General features: G+C 36.6%; 1 protein-coding gene across 2 annotated transcripts in view; it reads right to left on the bottom strand.

The window, feature by feature from the left end:
* loxl4 (lysyl oxidase-like 4) overlaps nucleotides 1–21,219 on the bottom strand; it is a 35,354-nt gene that overhangs the window by 6,187 nt on the left and 7,948 nt on the right. For both annotated transcript variants that reach the window (XM_052572297.1, XM_052572298.1), the window contains 10 exons: nucleotides 20,809–21,134; nucleotides 20,187–20,401; nucleotides 13,358–13,396; nucleotides 13,008–13,221; nucleotides 11,973–12,153; nucleotides 6,702–6,856; nucleotides 5,077–5,244; nucleotides 3,893–4,055; nucleotides 3,295–3,538; nucleotides 1,462–1,577 (listed from right to left, as the gene is read on the bottom strand). In XM_052572297.1, the coding sequence (XP_052428257.1) occupies nucleotides 1,462–1,577; nucleotides 3,295–3,538; nucleotides 3,893–4,055; nucleotides 5,077–5,244; nucleotides 6,702–6,856; nucleotides 11,973–12,153; nucleotides 13,008–13,221; nucleotides 13,358–13,396; nucleotides 20,187–20,401; nucleotides 20,809–21,134 (1,821 nt within the window). The remainder of the gene's footprint in view (nucleotides 1–1,461; nucleotides 1,578–3,294; nucleotides 3,539–3,892; nucleotides 4,056–5,076; nucleotides 5,245–6,701; nucleotides 6,857–11,972; nucleotides 12,154–13,007; nucleotides 13,222–13,357; nucleotides 13,397–20,186; nucleotides 20,402–20,808; nucleotides 21,135–21,219) is intronic.

Below are 21,219 nucleotides of genomic sequence, written 5' to 3'. Positions count from 1 at the left end.
GGAAAAAAAGCCAGAATTTCCTTTCCTTTTTCAAGCTCTTGGTGCATAAAGAAGATATGTAAAGTTGTGAAGACTAAAGTCTCAAACAGTCAACCACCCTGCCCTAAAATGGCTCGTTCTAATATGCCCCCACATGTCTATGTCATGATGTGGGAAGATTTATATAACGCCGCCCAAATGTTCAGGCAAAGAAAGAAAGCGTAACTTTGATTCTCGCTGTTGCCGCCAGTGCCATGTCGTGTCGACGCTGTTTCATTGTGATAGTGAAAATATTTTGTTTAGTCTTCCAAAAGAGGACATAACTAGAAATCTGTGGATAAGTTGTATTAACAACACTAATCCAGAACAGTTCAACCCAAATATTCAGATGTGTGCAGTGCATTTTATGAAGGACTGTTTCCTGATCCTGGGAGAGAAGACTACAATGCCGACTGTTCTGACTCACAGTTTGTGAATATGATCACATATGTAAAGGATTTGCCACTGATGATTCAAATGCGAGTTTTGAACAGTGTAGCGTGCCGGTTCTCAATTCTAGTAATCGCGCCCCCCTGCTCTGAACATTTTGTATGTTTCTCTTATCGCTTCAGACGTTTGTTCTATTCGAACGTAAGTGCCCTGCAAAGTGGACATCAGAGAATATTCTGCCATTATTCCGGTTTGAAGCGAATGTATATGTTCCCTTCAAAGAGCATTGAAGTGTGCAAGATACAGAGGTATATGATGTCACATTTGTCCTTGTGTGAAGACGTTGCGCAGCGCAGTTTTCCCCTGCTCAGGGAGAAGGGAGCAATGAACACTGTGTAGGGATCATGTCAAAGGGAACACAGTTCATTCACGGAGTGGACTTCTAACGAGCTGATTATCTGTATCAGGTGTGTTAACAGAAAGACATGCAAAATATGCAGAGCTGGGGGCACGAGGACTGGAATTAAGAACCGCTGATGTAGATTAGCGCTTATGGTTTATCGTTTCTCTGATCACAAATGCAGGCATGGTTTGGTTTACACAGCGCGATGCAACACAACGCGTAAAAACACTGTCATTATAACCCATAATAATGTCCCAACTGGATGCAACAAATGGCTCTGGTGTTCTAACAGGGACACACATCACAGTATAGTAAGGGGCATAACATTTCCGTCACACGCTTGAGGTATTCGGCAAATCACAAAGCACGTGCTAGCTGGCCAATCAGAGCACACCTCGCTTTTCAGACCAATGAGCTTTGTAAAAAACGATGCGTTTCAGAAAGGCGGGGCATAGAGGAGAAAGAATAATGTATGGTATGTAGAAAATAATTTGTTTATAACCTTAAACTGCATAAACACATTTCATTACACTAACCACACAACATGATGTTCTTTTTAGCAACATCATATGCACCTTTAAGTGATAGAAACAATCTTCAACATAAACCAAATGACATTCATGTAAGATTTAACACAACTAGTCTTTTACCATCAGGGCAGTAGGTGTCTTCCAGACAGAAACTGGCTTTGTGTCCTTCGGCCACTCGGCTTCCGTTGAGTGTGAGGAGGTCATAATGTGTGAACACTTCAATGCTGTGATAATGCCTGAATCAAACATATTCATATCATTGAATGTCAGCAGAATCAGAATAATTCAGTATTACTCATAGTATTTTTTAAAACAATAATCTCATTTAAATCTATAAACAAGTTAAGTCAAAATTAAGTATAATAGGCACAATATTAGATTTTCCCCGATGTCCAATATTTTTCAAATATGTTTGGCCATTATATATTTCTGTTTGTTTTGAAACACCACCAATTCTCTCTTGTGCAGAAATTGTAAACATTTTTTTTTTAATTATGGTTATTTTATTTTATTTTTACAAAAACGTATTTGTTAGAACTAATAAACATTATAAAAGTTATTTTTTAATGAGAGTACATTGCATATAATTTTCATAATCAATGGAAAAAAAAATATTTTACATATTAATGAATAAAGGTATAATGTGTATATTTAAAAAAGTGTTTGTGATTTCTGTTCATGTAAACTATACGTTCTAGCCTCACATTGGAGGCATCGTCCTGTACGTGCATTATCAAATCAAATGGCGGTCCAAAACAGTGAATCATTCAGGCATAAATTCCTTCAACAATGACCACACTGCTGATCTGATCTACGCACTATCACACCCTGAGCATAAGTGAGCTATTTTGAATATTATTATATATTATATATTTTGAATAATGCCGATGTTTAAATTGTAAGCCATTATCTGCAGATTCCGATAATATCGTGCGTCCCTACAAGTAAACTAAAAGTAATCCAAAAGCAGTCAGAATACCTAAACAGAGTCATCTAGATTATGTTACAGACTACACTTCTCATCATTTATTTTTAACCAGTTACCTAATAATTAATCAACCCAGCACTGTTGGGAACCACCCACAACACCCTAGAGTCATGGCAGCAGGTTTGCTGATTTATTTCGTAATGTGTAAAAATCTTACATTTCGTGCTGGCTAGTGAACATGGGAAGAACAAAGGTTCTCTATGGACCGCGCTTAATGACCTCACTGCTCCTACATGAAGGTGTTGGCCGCTACAGCAACACCCTTTACAGGAAGTTGTTGTTATGCTGACGGGGCTGTTTATTCAGCTTGTCTGAATAGATGGCTTTCAAAATGCCAGCTTCACTTGTGTTGTTTTAAAAGATTAATAAAACAGGTTTGGCCTGCGAACACGCAAAGCCCACAACTCTTCCACAACAGGGCATCTTGTTCCCACAGAATGAGTTTGCAATTATTTTCAGAACACATATAAAGAGAGTGGAGGTGCTCGACGCAGCTAATTAATCTGAAAGATGACGCAAACCTGCTGACCACCCATGACCCGTTTTAGAAAGAAGTGTATGTTCTTTTCATTGCAAGCTGAAATGAATGACTAAACTGAAAGGAAATGTAACCACAAAAACTCTTCTAGAAAATAGAGCGTCATACATCAGGGCTATTCCTGAATTATTTTAATCCATGTGCTGTCTCCATTATTTAAGTATCCTGTTTATTAACAGAGTGTTACAGTTATGGAGGATGCAGCAGACTACTATGATCTGGTGTACTGAATGTTATTTATTAAATAAATAAATAAACTATATTTTTTCACTTAAATAAATAATTATGATTTAATTATTTAATTTTATAAAATATTAAAAACAATGCAAGATAATAATAATAATAATAATAATAATAACTTGGATTGCCTCGCTTAATGAATATGCACTTTTCTACAACATATGTCTGGATATATATGATCCCTCACCTGTGGCACTGGTGCCAGGTCCACGACTCTCTTGAGGCACGTGGACGAAAGTCGGCTCTGCCCAAGTTCATGATACGGGAGGAGAAACGCAGAAGGCGGCGGTGCCCATACGGCCACTGCATACGCTTGGCAGAGGAAGAAAGACAGTTCTCCTCATGTGCACAGGTGAGCAGGTGCAGAGGCCTGTCTTCTAGGTAAGCGCTCTCCTGCACGAGCTGTGCATCCAAAACCAAGTCAGGTGCCGCTAAAACAGGATGATTTATTCATTTGGATCATTCAGTGAAAGATATGCATCAGATTACACACTATGCAATTATTCTAAGCACTATGTACTCACTACTGTATAAGTTCTATAAGGCTATTTTTGTCATCCATCACTGGAGTCTATTAACCCCTCCACCTCCGCTACATCATTAAAGCTGTGGCAGCTGAGTGCATAAAGTGTTGAACATTCCACACTTTTTTTTTTTTTTTGGTTAATTAAGTGCATCATCGAGGTATATGTCATTCTTTTTGTAATTTTCAGTGTGAACACACCGAATGGCATAGTGCATAAGTATATGATTTAGAGCGCACCTTCTTTCACTCCATCACTTACTTTCAGAACAGGTGACGCCTGCTGCTTTAGCTCCGCCTCCTCGAGGGCAGTGCACGTGACTGTTACGACGGCACTGCTGGATGGACATTTCGGTTCCCACACAGTGAGATCCACTCAACAGCACTTCTACAGCTGCAGGGTCTCCATGCCAATAATATGTTTCCTAAATGCCAAAAGGTTATTTGTCTTTTATTTGTCTGTATATGAAATGTTATACCTGAGTCATACAGATTTTTAGAATAAGGCATTTGACATTAAATACTTTTGGAAAGTTCACTGGCCTTCTAGTTTCTAGTGGTACTTCAATATTTAAATTAAACTGAGTTTTGTAAGAATTAACAGATTTAAACAGACTTTGTACTAAATATATATTAAAAAAATATAACGTTGGGGCACAAAAAACAACAGACTTATTTATCAAAAGTATATTTAATGCATATTAAAAAGTTTCAAATGTTATAATGCGATAATCTAATATATGGGCCCGGAGCTTAAATAAATATATTTATATAATATAAAAAAGATAAATGTGGGGTGTGGGTGGATGGTTGGCATTGTGGCATTATTTTTTATGACATTAATTGTCCTCATCACATATTGGGGGGTGGGGTTAATTTTTCTAATCATAAAAAAACTATATTTCAATTATACTGAATTCACATTTAATGCAGAATTTTAAGAGAACAGAGAGAGATACAGCTTGGATTGATTTTAATTTCATTCAAGTTTAATAAAAATTGGGATAAAATTTAATGCTGAAAATAGGTTTCATTTTCTTTATGAAAAGTATGATTTATTATTTCTTTATGAGATTTACTCTCATAAGCAGTACAGTACTGCACATGTGGTAGACAGCAATGTGCCCTGAAAGTATAACTGTCTTGATTCATGTTCTCAACTATTGCTCAAAACAGATGAAGTACAAATATGTGCAAGATGCATAACAAGTGTACCTGACATTCTGTCTGAAAATACAGTGTACTGTTAACCTGTCCCACCTCTTCACCTCCACAAAACCACTACTGTATAACACTAATGTTGCTCAGATATATCCTGCCCTGTGCCCCTAAACATTCACAGGAAGCTCTCAAATGCACACAAACTAAGGCAACCAAAGCAAACAAGACAAGAGACATATTTAGAGCGATATTACTGGAAAACCCAACATTCTCTAGCAGTCTCACCTGATGGGCACGTGCGGCGAAACCAAAGCCCAGCTGCCTGCATACCACCATAGCTTCATTTATTCCCCAGTTCTCACTGCAAATTGTCCCCCAGCGCTTTCTGCCCCCCACCTCCATAAGCACCTCCACACGACCCTCAGCCGGGTCCCTGCCGCCTGCCAACCGCACCTGAAACACAAACACGCTCACAGACATCAAAACTACACATTACAGTGCCCTCAAGGAGTATCTGAACACTTTGATCTCACATTTAAAAATGTCATGGCATATGCTAGAGAATTTCTCAGAACTAACTTCAAATTTTTGAGCCATTTTTTTGTCATTACATTTAACAAACTAGATGAGGTTTAATTGATTTAAAGATGAGGTTTAATGGATTTAGTGTGTATATTTGAAATAAATGCTATACAATTTAGATGTTGCATTTAAAGGTACATATTTAAATGCAAACATTTATGCAAAAAATGTATGCATTTGGAAGACAAACAACTTTTTTCAAAACATCTTGCATTGCATTCAAGGTATATATTTTATCAGTCCATGCATTCCTTGCGAACTGATCCCATGACCTTGGCATTGCTGGTGCTATGAATGCCAGGAATGAATTATGCATTATAGATTGCACTTTTCTTTTCTTTTTTTTTTATGTCTTAACACAGTACACTGCCTCTGCAGACTTAAATGCCTTTGCATTGTCTAATGATTATAGAATGCAAATGCATTTTAAATCAGTACATTTATTTTAAATAAATGGCATATCATGCATTATATTATGCAAAGACATCATGAATATTTAAAATAAAATATGTTCGGGTTATATAATGCCTTATGACATTTAATATGTCTATATATTTTTTTAATAAATGTCACTTAATGCAAAAATTAATAATTGCCATATAATGCACTATATAAATCAAATATATTTAAGTCTGTATATTTATTTTAAATAACTGCATTTAATGTAAAACATTAAATTGTGTATATTTAAAACATGATATAATATATGAAATATAATAATGGCCACAATGCATTATATAATGCATATATATTTAGGTCTGTACATTTGTTTTAATGAACATCATTTAATGCAAAAACATTTATGTGTGTGTGTGTGTGTATATATATATATATATATATATATATATATATATATATATATACACCCACACACACACACACAATAACTACTATACAATGCATTGCATAAATGCAAAGACATTTAAGATTGTATATATATTTAAAATAAATGTCATAATGCTAGGATATTTTAAGTGTGCATATTTACAATAAATGTCAAAAAAGGCATAATACAATCAAAAAACATTTTAAATCTGTACATGTATATAAAATAAATGGCATTTATTGTTGTTATTAAAGTAATGCATATAATGCATAAAGACATTTTAGTCGCCATATTTGTTAAAAACATATGCTATACAATACAAAGATATTTTAATTGTGCATATTTATACTTAATAAACCCAATATAATTTATTATATAATATAAAAGTCTTAAATATCCAAGTATCTTTGAAAGCTGTGCACATAGCATGAATGACAGGAGTTGGCATATTTTTCACAGCATGTAGAATCATATCAGAGTAACCTGTGATCATTTTGCTTACCGTGCTCTCAAAGCCTGTCTTAGGAACATAACATTTGACAGAAGCATCCTGGCTGTGTTTGAATGTCCAGGGAGGGACTTCCTGGAAGTAACAATCCAAAATGGAGCGCTCTGTGCCAGTGCACTGCACTGTGTTCATGTGGATCGGCCCCGTCCCTGTAAAACAAACAAACAATAAATGTCACTGGCGCTTCACAAGTTAAAAAGTCTCAAATATAAAACAAAATAACAAACGCTTGGCCTGTTTGGGTACTTTCTAACTGACCCTTTCCTAAACATTGCCTTAAAAAAATGCTGTCTAAATGTTGTTCTTTACTTCTATAGATGTTCACTATAGGGAAGTCATGGCCTAATGGTTAGAGAGTCGGACTCGCAATCGAAGGGTTGTGGGTTGATGAAATGTTGGAAGACAAATGTATAAAATAAATTAACTGTATGAGTACGATCATTTTAAAATGTAATACAATCTAATTACAAGTACATAATTTTTGTAATCTGATTACATGTAATGAATTACTAGCACTGCTTATATGCCCTTTTAAAGTACTTCTATTTATGGTTAAATATAATACAAAGATGTATCTTTTAGCTTTTGTATCCTGCCCCGGTAACTGTTTTGTACCTTTTTGTCTGAGAGTGTATCATACACCACAAGGCCACACACGAATCTGATCAGATGTGTTTATTTTGTAAAATCATTATCATCACATTCTTGAAGTTTTATGGATATAAAAGAGCTTGACTTCATATCAGATCATATCACAGTTCATTTCCCTCTTGTTTACTGTGACATAAAAACATTGGTCGTTTCAGCATGAAGTGGCCGCTAAATCAGAGCCTAAAGTGAGCATTGTGTTAAACATCAGATATAAATCGCACAAGGATGTGAAATTAACTACACAGCATAAATATACCACAGCAACATTAGCGTAAGAGTAATTATATAGTTTCTCCCGATCTCAGAAATACATGCTGGGGAAAATAAGGGTAAATGAAGTAGAAAGCTAGATGAACTGCTATGGAAAAACAGTGGTTACGTGCTACTGCACTGTGCTCGGCTAAGTTCAAAAAGTCCTATTTCTACCAGAGCAAAGAAATCATGACCAGCTGTTTAGTTTTGAAACAAAAATGATAGAGCCCAAAAGCAAACACAGCACGCTATTCAGCCTCGCTTCTGGGAAGCAAATTGCTAGAGATTGGCTAAAACCCTGAGGGTTAATATGGAAATGTTCCCTCGCAGAGAACATTACATATATTCAAGGATGTAATCAAAGATTAGGGGATGAACAAGAAAGTTAAGAGTCACTGAAAACCCCATTGACAGACATAAAAAACAGACCTTTAAATATTGTTCACTTTTTCTTGTTAACAGCATGATGACATCATAATTCGAACTTAAATTGCTCAATCCTCATTGTGTCATGTGCTACTTCACTTCACCAAGGCTACATTTATTTGATTAAAATATGATCAAATGAAATATATGGTGGTATTTAAAATAACTGTTTTCTATTTTATTTGCTCAAATATAATTTGTGATACAAAGTTATTCATTATTTCTGTCTACATATATAATGTCACACAATCCTTCAGTTGTCATATTGTTATTAATGTTGAAAACAGTTGTGCTTATTTTTTATTATATATATATATATATATATATATATATATATATATATATATATATATATATATACATACATACATACATACATACATATATATATACATATATATATTATTATTTTTTTTTTATGGAAACTGTCACAGGATTATCTGACGAATAGAAAGAACATCATTTATTTAAAGTGCCCCTATAATGGATTTTTGAAAATGACCTTTCATGCAGTGTGTAACAGCTCTAAGTGAATGAAAACATCCCAGAAAGTTTTAAATCTGAAAGTGCACTGTGTATAAAAAGGTCGACTCTGAATCACCGAAAAGAGTCATTTTTAAAAAGAATCCCATAGCCATTGTATGTTGGTCTTTTCACATTGGTCTAAATGCAAATTAATTCTTTGCCACTAGGTGCTGCTTTAGATGGTTAAAAATATTGGTTTCCCCGGTAACGTTGTTCACAAAGGCCCTATCCCAAATGGCACCCTAAACACTCACAGTCTTCCTCTGAGTCCGCAATTTCGTGACGTAATGCCACTTTGACTGTCGGGTAGAAGTCTGTAGCGGAGCTCAACCCAGTGTGGGCTCGGATGAAAGTGCGGATCGAGGGCGCATAACGACCTCAAAGGGGGCTCTCGTGAGCACCCTTTTGAATGATAGTAACGAATGGGACACCCTACGGTCTCGTAGACTTAAGGGACAGTCCGCAAGACTGAAAATGCACATGAAGTGTTCCATTTGGGACAGGGCCAAAGCAGCACTGCACTCACAAACACCACTTTATCAGGCATTACAGTCCGGATGAAATGAAAATGTGACCAATCAGACCAATCACCGCAGATTAGTATCATGCTAAGGAGGGGTTTGGAAAAATGAATCGTTAAAGAATTGTTTGGGAGTCGTTGAGCAAATAAGGTACAAATAAATGCATATTATGAGACAATGAAAGTGTTTTTTGACCTTGCATGCATGTCAACCTGTTTTTGGGGACTCCCAAAACCAAAATATGAACCTTTCATAACCCATAATATGGGCATTTTAAAATAGAAATATTTTAAACTTTAGAAATGTTAGTGTTTACTGTCTTTTTTGATGTTTATGCATTTAGTACTTAAAATGCTTTTATGCATTTAAAAAATATATATTTAAAGAAAAAATGTAAAACTCAGTATAAATACAAAAACAGTGTATGCACAAAATGGCAAGTAAATAACAGCAAAATAGAAGCAAAGACTAAGTATTCCAGAAGTGGCTGATGGAAAGGGAGTGGTTCTATGTGTGTGTTTCACTAGAGTGTGGTTTACGGAAAATGGACATTTTCTTCTCCCTAAAATAAAGCAACATATATATTCCGCATTAATGGTGTTTTTCTTTCATGGGATGACTATAATGCCTATTTTAGGAGCAGATTAAATTGCTATATAAGAAATATTTCTCACAGCCAAGTGCAATGTCAGCATGAGTTTCAAAGCCAGAGGATAAACTCAGTGACTGCTGCAGACAAAAAAAAAAGTCTATATGCTTATACGTTTTGCCTGTAAAGTGTGAGCGTGACTAGAAATTCCTCATCTTTAGTGTCTAACTGAAGTAAAACCGGCAGATACAGCATTCAAACAAATCTCAAGACATGAAGTCATCTAGCAACTTTAGGACAGATAGGTTTACTTTCATCTTACTGGGAGGTCAGGCTTAGAGAATGTCTCAGCAGAATGTGTTGCTTCACGCTGCATTGACCTTAACAAAATCTACATTGTTATACAGAGTTCATGCCAACTCCATAACCAAAGTCAAAAAATCCACAACAGAGCCAAAATGACAACAAAAAGCCATAGTTCACCCAAAAACAAGAGTAAATAATGACTTTTCTCTTTATGTCTGGAAAATCAGGCAGTGCAATGAACACTGTACCAACACCATTATTCCGGATCATTTCTAAAAGTGGTAACCACAGTCTGGTACGTGTATCCCATCTCAACAGATTTCCTATTTTTACCGCCTGTCCCAAACAGTCCAGCTCTGTTCTGTCATTGAAAAGCTAATTTGTGTCTCTCTTCACTCACTATATGTTTTTGTGGCCTCGGCTGCACTAGGAAAATTATACACGACAATAAATATACCTAAAGACCTCAACGATACGGGCGTGCAGGAATCATAAGCTTTGATCTCTATTCCTGTCACTTCATCCAAATGGCTTTCTTCAAAAATCAGCAAGTGGAGTCACGTTCTAAAACATTTTTCCATCATACCTTGGTTGAATTGATTATTTTTTCCAACCAAAACTATTTTAAATCATCAATAAGTTGTACTTTGCATTACCTGTTTTATTTAAAATGTATATAATTTTATTTCAATGAGAGTTATTACGCTGTTATAGCACTCACATGATCTACGTGATATAACAAATAATCCAGTCACAAAACCATAAAGACCCTTTGTTATTTGATTCTATATTTTTTTTGTCTTACATATTCCAAAATTTGTGGTCAGTAATATATATTTATGTTTTTTTAAGTAGTCTGTTATGTTAACCTAGGCTACATTTAATTGACCAAAAACTTGAAATATTTTGTAATATTACATACTGTATGTTCACCTTTGAACAATTTAATGCATCCCAGCTGAATAAAACATTCCCTTAATAAAAAAAATAATAAAAACTTTTGACCACCAACTTTTGAATAGTAGTGTAGCTTGCTTACTACAAGAAATAAACCTATAAGTTGTTCAAGCTAACAGGCACTATGGTTGCTTTAAACTGAAATTTAAAAGTAGCCCTTCTAATAAAATTATCAGCCAAAAGGCAAGTAACACATCAAAGACTGGTTGTACTTACAGTATTTGGCACTTGGCAATTTAAACTGAGCCCTTGTCTATAACACGACAATGTCAACCTTACGCAGGTTCATTTCAAGTGTCTGGACTCTCATATGGGCCACTACTGGTGCAGTACAGCTTATATTTCAAAATAACATGCCCATAAAATCATCATGATCCATAAATCAACATTTCATTATTTCACTTTTTCTGAATGGTGGCACCTGATAAAACATAATTTATGAGTCAAAACCCTTTTCACTTCCTTTCTTTAAATAAAAACTGAAACATTGCAGCTGTGTTTTTCATCAGAGCGATATTGGGAAGTCTTCAATAAATAGCTACTGTCATCACTTCTCCTTGGCAGAGCAATTATCCCATCTTGTCAGATTGCACCGATTCTCCTTGGAATACAGATCAGCGGTGAACTCGGTCTCACTCAGCCCAAGTAAACTCACATGCAGTGTGGATCTGAGCCACAGAAAGTTAAGGGAATGTTCCTTGCTTTAAAGCTTCATTTCTGATGTGGAATCCATGTTTTGCACATGGAGATTGTGATTTTGCATTATGTAAAACATAATCTCTGACCGCTTTCATATTCAGCTGCAGACAGGCGTATCCTATAGATAAGCAGTGCTTACAACTTAAAGTTCAGACTCAGACTACTGTGGAATCATGTGGCAAACTCAGTATGATCATAATCACGTTCGTTGTTATGAATCCCCTTCTTCCTATAAACACCATATTGACTCAAACATGTCATCAGAAAATGGAAATTCTATCTTTTACTTGTCCTCAAGTTGATCCAACTGGGATCATTCAAGCTTAAATTAATTCTCACCTTGACCCATGTATGCTCCGGTAAGAGCCTCTTTGGCTGTGCCGAAGCCCAGCTCTCTGCACACCACGCTGGCTGAGATCCGGTCCCACCGGTGGTCAACCACGGTTCCCCACTTTCCCTCGCGGAGAACCTCGACTCTTCCTTCCCCCAGACGTGGTCCGGCCTTCAGACGCACCGACAGCTATGAGAAGAGAGAAAAAGATTGACATGGTTACATTTTAAGTATTAGGGTTTTGACCACAACAGACATTTGGGGAGCCTCAGTGGTGTACATGCCTTCCCCAGTCTTCAGATTAGCGTCAACAAATATAGACTGATTCTAACATCATATTAGCCCCAACCCTAAATATGTGGTTATAGCTTTGCAAACTGATCTCTAAAGCACTACATTATTCAAAACGCCCTAACAGTAAGGTTCCTATACGTGTCAAATGAAATACTTTCTGGAAGCATCATTCAGTTTCAGTGTCTCTAAAAAGCTAACTTAACTTAAAATCACTAAATGTAACTGAAAAGATATGTAACTCAAGGCATTTGCAGTAAAAATGCAGCAATAGCTTTAAGTATTAGGAATTATTACAAATTATAGTAACTGATTTCTATTTGCATCACATGAAACGGAAATAATTATAACATGCCGGTTTGGTGCTAATTAAACATTTCTAATTATTATTAATGCTGGTGAATAGAAAGTTAAATAGCACAAAATTTATTTGAAATGGAAATCTTTTGTAACAATTTAACAGTCTTGTGAACAGTTTTTACTGTTAGTTTTGATCAAATTAATGTATCCTTGCTAAATAATAGTAATTATAAGTTACTAAGGAAAAAAATAACTGACTCCAAACTTTTTATCAGTGCAAAAAGTCATGATTGATCGATTTTTATTTTACTTTTTTTATTTCGGTATAACCCATTAAAATATAATTATGATGACTGATCAACTTTTTTTTATTAAAAAGTATAAATATTAAATTTTTTGCCAGTCATTAAAGCCAATCATTAACTCAATAACCAAAATGTTTTTAGGAATACCTGTGCAGGATGAGGTGCCTGGGGTCTGCCAGAGGACATACGAGCAAACTGTGGTCCTGGGACACACCGGGCCACTGCGTGGCGACCGTTCTTACAGGGGCCAGGGCTTCGAGGGATTGAAAGCTGGGCATGACACTCTGCCAGACTGGGCTCTGTGCCCAGGCAATGTACTTTCTCAACCCAGTTACCCTTCTTCTTGGTCGTCTGACTCAATCTAGGAGACATTATACTTTATATCACAAGAGCAGTAGTACATTAAGAGTTCAATTAAAAGTACAAGAAGATGCTCTGAAGTGTGGTAAAGAAATAGGTTTTAGAAGAAGTGCCAAAGAAGAGTCAACTGAATTCACCTGGTTGTTGAATCCTTGACTTTCTTGTCCCATATTTTTCTGTAAAAGAAAAAAAAAAGTTTAAAAGAGTTGGGGAAAATATTTGCAATTTATGGTGCTGTTCCTCTAGACTGACCAGCAAAAATAGCAATATTACACTGGCAATAAAACAATATAAATGTACAGAAAGCCATAGGCCACATGAGGTTTTATCATTAGCAGGCAGTTAAAACTCACTGTTCCAAATCTTCATTACCATTTGTGTCTTTATTCAAGATAAAGCTGTCAGCACTCCAAACTAAAGTTTCATCCATTTACATTGCTTTTTTTATAATAATAAAAATGTATGGCCCACAGACTGAGACATCAAAGAACATACACATATGTTTTAACTTAATCGACCACTAAACTGGCTTTCAAATATGTACATTCTATAAACAGATATTTCCACTGGCATGCTGGTATCCCAGAATGGGCACAGCAAGACTTCCCATAAAACAAACTGAGACAAACTTATACTCAGAATGACAGAGAGAAAGAGAGACTGAGAGAGAGAGAGATCCACCCAAGAACGCCTGCCCTCTGTAACACACCGGTGACACATGAAATCATCACTGTCATCATCACCGTCTGTCCAGCCAAATGTGATAGTTACAGAGGATTTGGCCTGGTTACCCATGGGATATATGTTTAGCACACTACTTTTATTTTGCTGAATCTGTTTTTCTGACCTCTTCACTAAAATTGTTTATCAAATGGACTTTGAAAATAAGAAAATTAATTAAAAATGAAATACAATCATTCTCCTGATGGAGCTGTCTAAACAAATGATTTATAAATGAGAACATAAGTCAACAGAAAAGAAACCAACACTGTGTGGAACCTCCAGTTTAATGACCTCATAAAATATTCTGAATGTTTCTACGACACTTTGTAGCACAGTAACATCATAGTAAATACAGTAAATCTAAAGCTGCAGTAGTGCAGCCTAAAAATTATCATTTACAGCTGTCATGCCAATAGATACATACATGTATTTAATAGTTTTTTTCATTCTTATTTTATATACCAAGTTGCTCTTTTATATATCAAATGTGCTTTGAATGTGAAGAGATACTTCAGACAATATCAGTCTGTTTTTTCATTTGTTCGTACAGTTGCTGGCACTGAAATACCCACCTGCTCATGTAATTAGTCCAAGAGTCCCACCCTTGGTTTACTGCTGAACCAAGAAAAAACTTAATGATAGAGAGGGCTGGTCTGTTTGCAGACAACAATCATGCCACTGTTTTAAGCATTAGTCTATACACACATAAATCTTTCGCTCTCACTACGTCTTACAAAACATGCTGTTTAAGCATTTATTAAGCAACAGGGCACTCTAATCTGCGATACAGTGTGAATATATATTAAAAAGATATCTATGACCGATCTCTGTAGTCATTACACAAATATAGCTATTAAGGATGCAAGTTTTTATTAAAGCATTTCAAGCACTTTCATGTCTCCAGAGTTGTTTTAATAATAAATAAATCATAATAAAATGTATATATATATTAAACATGCACCTTTTATCAAAGGTTTTTGTACTTGAGATGACAGTGTCTACATGGAAGGCCTTTTGGTGAAATTATGTTACAAAAAAGAAATTCATGAAATGAAATGTAAAATCTCACATACCACACCACTGAATCCCAACACCCTGAACTTGATCACATTTAGCTGATTATAGTCTTTGATGCCCAAAGGTGATAATCAATGGAATGAAAACATAAAGCTTAAAGCCTGCCATTAAATGGCACTGAGCCAATTATCACAATATGAACTCCATACACACAGATTTTTCTTTCTGTACACAGTCTGACTGAGGCACTGCTTTCGACTTTGTCAGACTTGTTAAATATTGTATTTCATTTCTTTAGATGTTCATCTTAGGATATCTGAGCCTAAATTGTGGCTTAAATCTTTCAATTTCCTCGGTGACACAGACAGAGTGTGTCCTGCTGACACAGCAGCCAAAGGGCGCAGCTATAATTGTAATCAGCCTTTCCCTTACTCGCCAGAAACGTGGAAATCTTCCGAGTGGCTCAACAGTTAATTACTGCATCTTCAGCGGAGGATCCAGAAGAGGCAGTGTCAGGGCGGGACGGCTCGCGATCCCTGAGACACGTGAGGGATCGCTACTGCCAAGTCTGCTGCTATGTGGAGACTTGCACATACGATATGGTGAGGTCAGGTGCTGGGCACGCTCACAGACGAGAAGGAGCCAAATGGAGATTCCCTAGGATGTAAGCCACGAAAGCCACAGCTAGCTTTATAAACTCTAATTTGAGTTTAAAAAAGCATCTTTGAGTTGCTGTTTGCGGCATGTCTTTGAGTCATGCATAAACAAAAGCTCGCTTAGGTGTTCCTGTGACCTCAAGATTAGGATACTCAAGGAAAAGGGCATTAAGCCTAAAAAGAGATAACATTAACCTGTCAACGGTCTTATCTGCTAAGTAACAATCTTTTTTAAGAGCACAAAAATGTGGAAAATGGTCAACGCTCATTTATCAGGACATTTTGTTCTACAGCAGACACAAATCATAGAGGAATCATCAGCAGAAAGCACGTACAACACTTACAACGCCCCAGCACAAACCTTAGACTAAAAAAGCTTAGAGACCGCAGACCCATAAGATTAAGGTGGTGCTTTTTATAACGAGCACATGGGTCAACATGCCAGCACGGCCAAAGCCCATTGAGACGATGGGAATGAAATAGTTGTGCTGTGAATTCGGTTATTCAAAAAATGTCTCTGAACCACAGCAGCCTCCTATGAGAGAAGCAAAAAAATGAGGCAACAATGAAAAGGAAATAACAAATGAAAGCAAAATGCAGGTAGTAAGCCTGTTCCATTAGGCATCTAATTTAAAAGCAAATTATTAACTAACCTAAGAAAACCTGCTCAGAGTTGGTGGCACCACTCGACATGTTCATGAAATAAAAATGTGCTACAGACAGGCGTGTAAAGTAGGTAAGTACACAGCTCAGTAGGTAGTTAGGCAGAAATTAACATAGGTAGGTAAGTAGGTAAATAGATATGTGATTAGATGGGAAGGTATATAGATAAGAAGCTTGGTAGCAAGATACAAGGTTGCTAGAAGGTGGACAGAGTAAGTATACAGATAAATAAGTACAAATTTACATAGGTAGGTAAGAATGTAAAACCAAAAATTAAAATTATGTCATGAATTACTTACCCTCATATCAGTCCAAATATGTAAGACAGTGATTTATCTTCAGAACACAAATTAAGATATTTTTGATGAAATCAGAGAGCTTTCTGAACCTGCATAGACAGCAACGAAACTACAATGTTCAAGGCCCAAAAAGGTAGAAAAGACATTGATAAAATAGTAATGTGACATCAGTGGTTCAGATGTAATTTTAAGAAGCTACAAGAATACTTTTTGTGTGCAAGGAAAACTAATGAATTTAATCAACAATTCCTTCTCTTCCGCGTCAGTCTTTGACGTACGTTTACGACACTACCACGACACATGCGTGTGCACTCCTCTGCTTGTAAACAAGGCACAGGCTCCTGCGTCAGCACAACCACAAGCATGCATCGTTGTATACTATCATAAACGTGCATCGAAGACTGACACAGAACAGAAGAAACTGTTGAATAATGTCGTTATTTTGTTTTCTTTGCATACAAAAAGTATTTAAGTAACTTCATAAAATTAAGGTTTTAATGATGCCCTTACTACATTTCTGGCCACTGAATGTGTCAGTTGCATTGCTGTCTATGCAGGGTCAGAAAGCTCTCAAATTTCATCAAAAATATCTTATTTTGTGTTGCGAAGATAAACAAAGGTCTTGCTGGTTTGAAATGACAAAAGGATTTGTAATTGATGACATAATTTTCATCTTTGGGTGAACTAGCCCTTTAACTAAGTATGTTGGTAGCTAGATAAGTAGGACTGAAAACAGTAGGTAGGTAGTTCAAGAAGAAAATAAGTAAGGATTCCTCCAAGATCCTGTAGATAGACAGATAGGTAAGTCGGTAGGCAGATCATTAGATAAGTAGTTAGGTAGGCAAATAGGTCAATTGTTAAGTAGGTAAAGGTAAATAGAAAGTTAAATAAACATAAAATAAACATGGTTTCCCGGGATAAACACACTGCTTTGGTGATATGCGCAATTCTGTGTGCTGAAACGTCCAAAAAAAAAAAAAAGGTGTAGGCGTATCTAGACATGCAGGTGGCCAATATGGTTTATCTTTTTTGCAACGTGAACTGGAGGTAAGCAGGCGTTTTCTTCCCTCTTTTATTTTTCTTTGCCATAACTCCACAAGTTTCCCTCTATCACTTCAGTCCACAATACACGCCGTGTAAACATGGTTTCGTTTATGGTTTCATGCACACGCAGTTAGGGAAATGCGGAAAATCGGTTCATAGCCCTACTTCAATAATGCGATACCTCACGAGAGGCGACCAAAATTTCTGACATGTCAGAAATCCATCCGACCAACCGATTGCCGGTCGGGAGAGGTTAATCGCCTCTCGTTTCCCCTTGTATACTGCACGAACACTGCATGACGAACGATGCACGAAAATGCTGAAAATCGTCCCGACCCGAAAAAGAGTCGCACGAGTCAGAATTCCGCTCAAAATCGGATGAAAATCAATATGCACAGTGTATGCCTGGCCTTAGTGGGAACAGAAGTAGAATAGTAAAAAGTCAGGCAGGTAGGTATGAGGTAAGGCTGTGCAATAAATCGCATGCGATTGTCAGTAAAGCTGGTTCCATGATTAGTAGTAAATCTCCATCACCTGCTCTCAGATGGAGCGGCATTTACTACACAGAGCCGTATGTCACTGACAATTAGGCAATATCACGCTCATTATTAATATATATCGAATCACCTGCGATAATGAACACGATATTGCGCAGCTTGTCAGTGATCTGCGGCTCTGTGTATTAAATGCCGCTCCATCTGAAAGCAGGTGAAGGAGATTTACTACTAATCATGGAACCAGCTTTACTGACGAGATGCACATGACAATCGCATGTGATTAATCACACAGCCCTACCTCATACCTACCTGCCTAACTTTTTACTATCCTACTTATGTTTCCAACAACTAATCTAGAATTGCACAGCCCTAGTATGAGGGGAGTATAACTAGGGAGATAACTAAGGAGATTCTAGATAAGTAAGTGGGTACAGTAGGTGGATAAGTAGGAAGGTGAGTAAAATGAATGGTAGATAGGAAGTAGGGAAAGAAACTCAGTAGGTAGATACATAATTTATAGCCAAATTGTAAAGCGCTTTGGATGGCCATGGGATCTGTTGAAAGCGCTATCTAAATGCAGTCCATTTACCATAAATAAACAGGTAGGTAAAATTAAATGGTAGGTAGGGTAGGTAGATGGGTTGAAAGTGTACATATAAAGGCAACAAACACGAGCACAAAATTGCTCTAACAAAATAACTTTTCTAAAACAAATTAAAAAAGCAGGACTGGAACCTTGTCATCTCTGATCCTGTATTTATGCTCTAGAATAGACTTCTAAATACACATATCCTGTATCCCGTCTAAGCCACACTGCAAGAAGAATCTGCAGGCATCAAACTCCAATAGATTTCACAGCACAATAACTATTATATGCATAAACCCATCAAAGATACCTGAGGATGCAGTACACAACCTGCATAAATGCCTTTTTAGAGTAATAGCCAGAAAGTCCAGAAACTCCCAACAATAAACTGCTCTTTACATTATTAAAAGAACTAACCAAGTGAGACAACAACAACAGTACAGCTCAGTCGGGAACACTGTTCAGGGAAACATTCTGTGAGGAGGCAGGAGAAAGTCAAGGGTGGCAATGTCAATAAAATCATTAAACAAACCTGAAACTCTTTCTCCCAACAATAGACACTTGGAAGACTAAAACTGATGTCCCTTTCCAATAACAATCAGCAGGGATATTAGACTTCTCACTTAGACCTAAGCGTTCAGAGCAGACTGTTCATTTCAGTAATGCTGAGATCCAGATAGCATCATAGGTTTGAAAGATCTTTTAATCATTGGTTAAGTGTTTAGGTGTGTGAAAGGTGCCTGGGGAACAAAGATAAGGAAAACAGATGTGCCATTCCAGCCAAAAGAGATGGTGAATCTTTCACTTTCTGCTATATGCAGAGACAAACATCTTCCGTTGCTTAGACATGAACTTTGTCTACACAGAATATCATCATCCCTACACCCTGTGTGGTCCAACAAACATAGCAAATCCAAAACATACAAAGAAAAGAAGATAAAAAAAGGATCAAGAAGGATCATGATTGGAATATATGTCTTAATATGGCTAAAAATTCAACCATCACAGGCTTAAATTACTTTTTTGAAAGATACAAAAATGTTTTTAAAATATTGCTGTTTTTACTTTATTTTTGATTAAATAAATATAGCTTTAATAGTAAGTGTAACCATGATTTTTTCAAAAACAAGTTTTAGTTATTTTTTTTTTACAGAAGCATTTAAAATAGTTTCACCTCTATTTACCCTTACATAAACAGCATGTAAAAATAAAAGCGTAGCTGGTTGATACAGTTCGGCTACATGTCAGCCAGACAGTCGTTTCCTGTGCAAGTGGGCAGTTTTTGGCCAGAATCAGCTGCAGTCTGGACTGGATATTATGTTGTTAGTTAAAACTCTGGGAGTACTAACACAATGAAATGTAACAAAACTAACATCAGCCAAAAACCGAGATAATTTAATATGATGTTAATTCTCTCCAAAATCTCAGAGATTCATGCCAGTGCTAATGTTGTTGATTTCAATAAAATCTGCATGACTCACTTGTAAGTGTTTATGTTGGGCTGCTCCGCATCAGGAAAGCCAAGCATCCCACACACAACTCTGCTGCTGTTCAGACTCCAGCCTTTGTCACACACCTGTCTCCATCTCCCAGCATGCTTTACTTCCACCACACCTTCCGTAACAAGAGCACGCTTCTTTGTAACCATCAAGATCGGCTTGAGGCGGACTTCCTCGATCTTCACCCTACTGGCAGACTAGAGGAAGATTGAAAACATTTTCTCATGAGCATAACCTGCAATTGGAATCGTTCACCCCAAAATGAAAAATATGCCTTTTTTTACTCTCATATTGTTTCAAACCCTGAGTTCTTTGTATATGCCATGTATGTCATGTAAATGTTATTAAAATGGCAAAAAGTACAATAAGAACATAAAATGTGATCAGTTGCAGCTTTTGTTCTTATGTTCCAAGTCTTCAAGAAATATTCTTTAAAATATATTATTATATTTTCCACAGTAGAAAGAAAGTCATACAAGTTTAGACGGACATGAAGATGATTAAACTCTTTATTTAAATGTCTAGCTAAAACAAAATTTAAGTAAAATGCATTACATATGTATATGATGTATACATATGTAGATCTACTCCAATCTCTATTTACCGGATTATGAAACTGCTGTCTGGAGAATTGATCCCATCTGCTGTGATCCTGGGTATGTCCGTTGCCTTGACTGAGATGTGCAGGTGTCCTTGAATTGGAGTAAATGTCCTGCCAACGGTTCGAGGTGACTGGGTTTGGCCTGAGAGAGATGGTGTGCCCTCTTCTGGTGACTCCAGGATGCACTAGGTCCAGCCTTCTCTCTGGAGTGCAGACCACCCCAAGATCCTCAGAGTGCTTGCAGTCATTAATACCCCATCCGTTCGACTTGCAGTCTTTGAGAGTTTTCTCTGTTCCTTCACACCTCACATTATCCATCCAAATGGGGCCTGTGACAGATGTTACAGGTTACAAAAGCACTGGAACAATATAACATCAGTTATGTGTCTTAAAGTGATAGTTCAACCAAAAAAA

The sequence above is a fragment of the Carassius gibelio genome, chromosome B13 (genome assembly GCF_023724105.1).
Source record: "Carassius gibelio isolate Cgi1373 ecotype wild population from Czech Republic chromosome B13, carGib1.2-hapl.c, whole genome shotgun sequence".
NCBI classification, from domain to species: Eukaryota; Metazoa; Chordata; class Actinopteri; order Cypriniformes; family Cyprinidae; genus Carassius; species Carassius gibelio.
The sequence above is the reverse complement of the archived record's forward strand: the minus strand, read 5'-3'. Positions and strand labels throughout refer to the sequence as shown.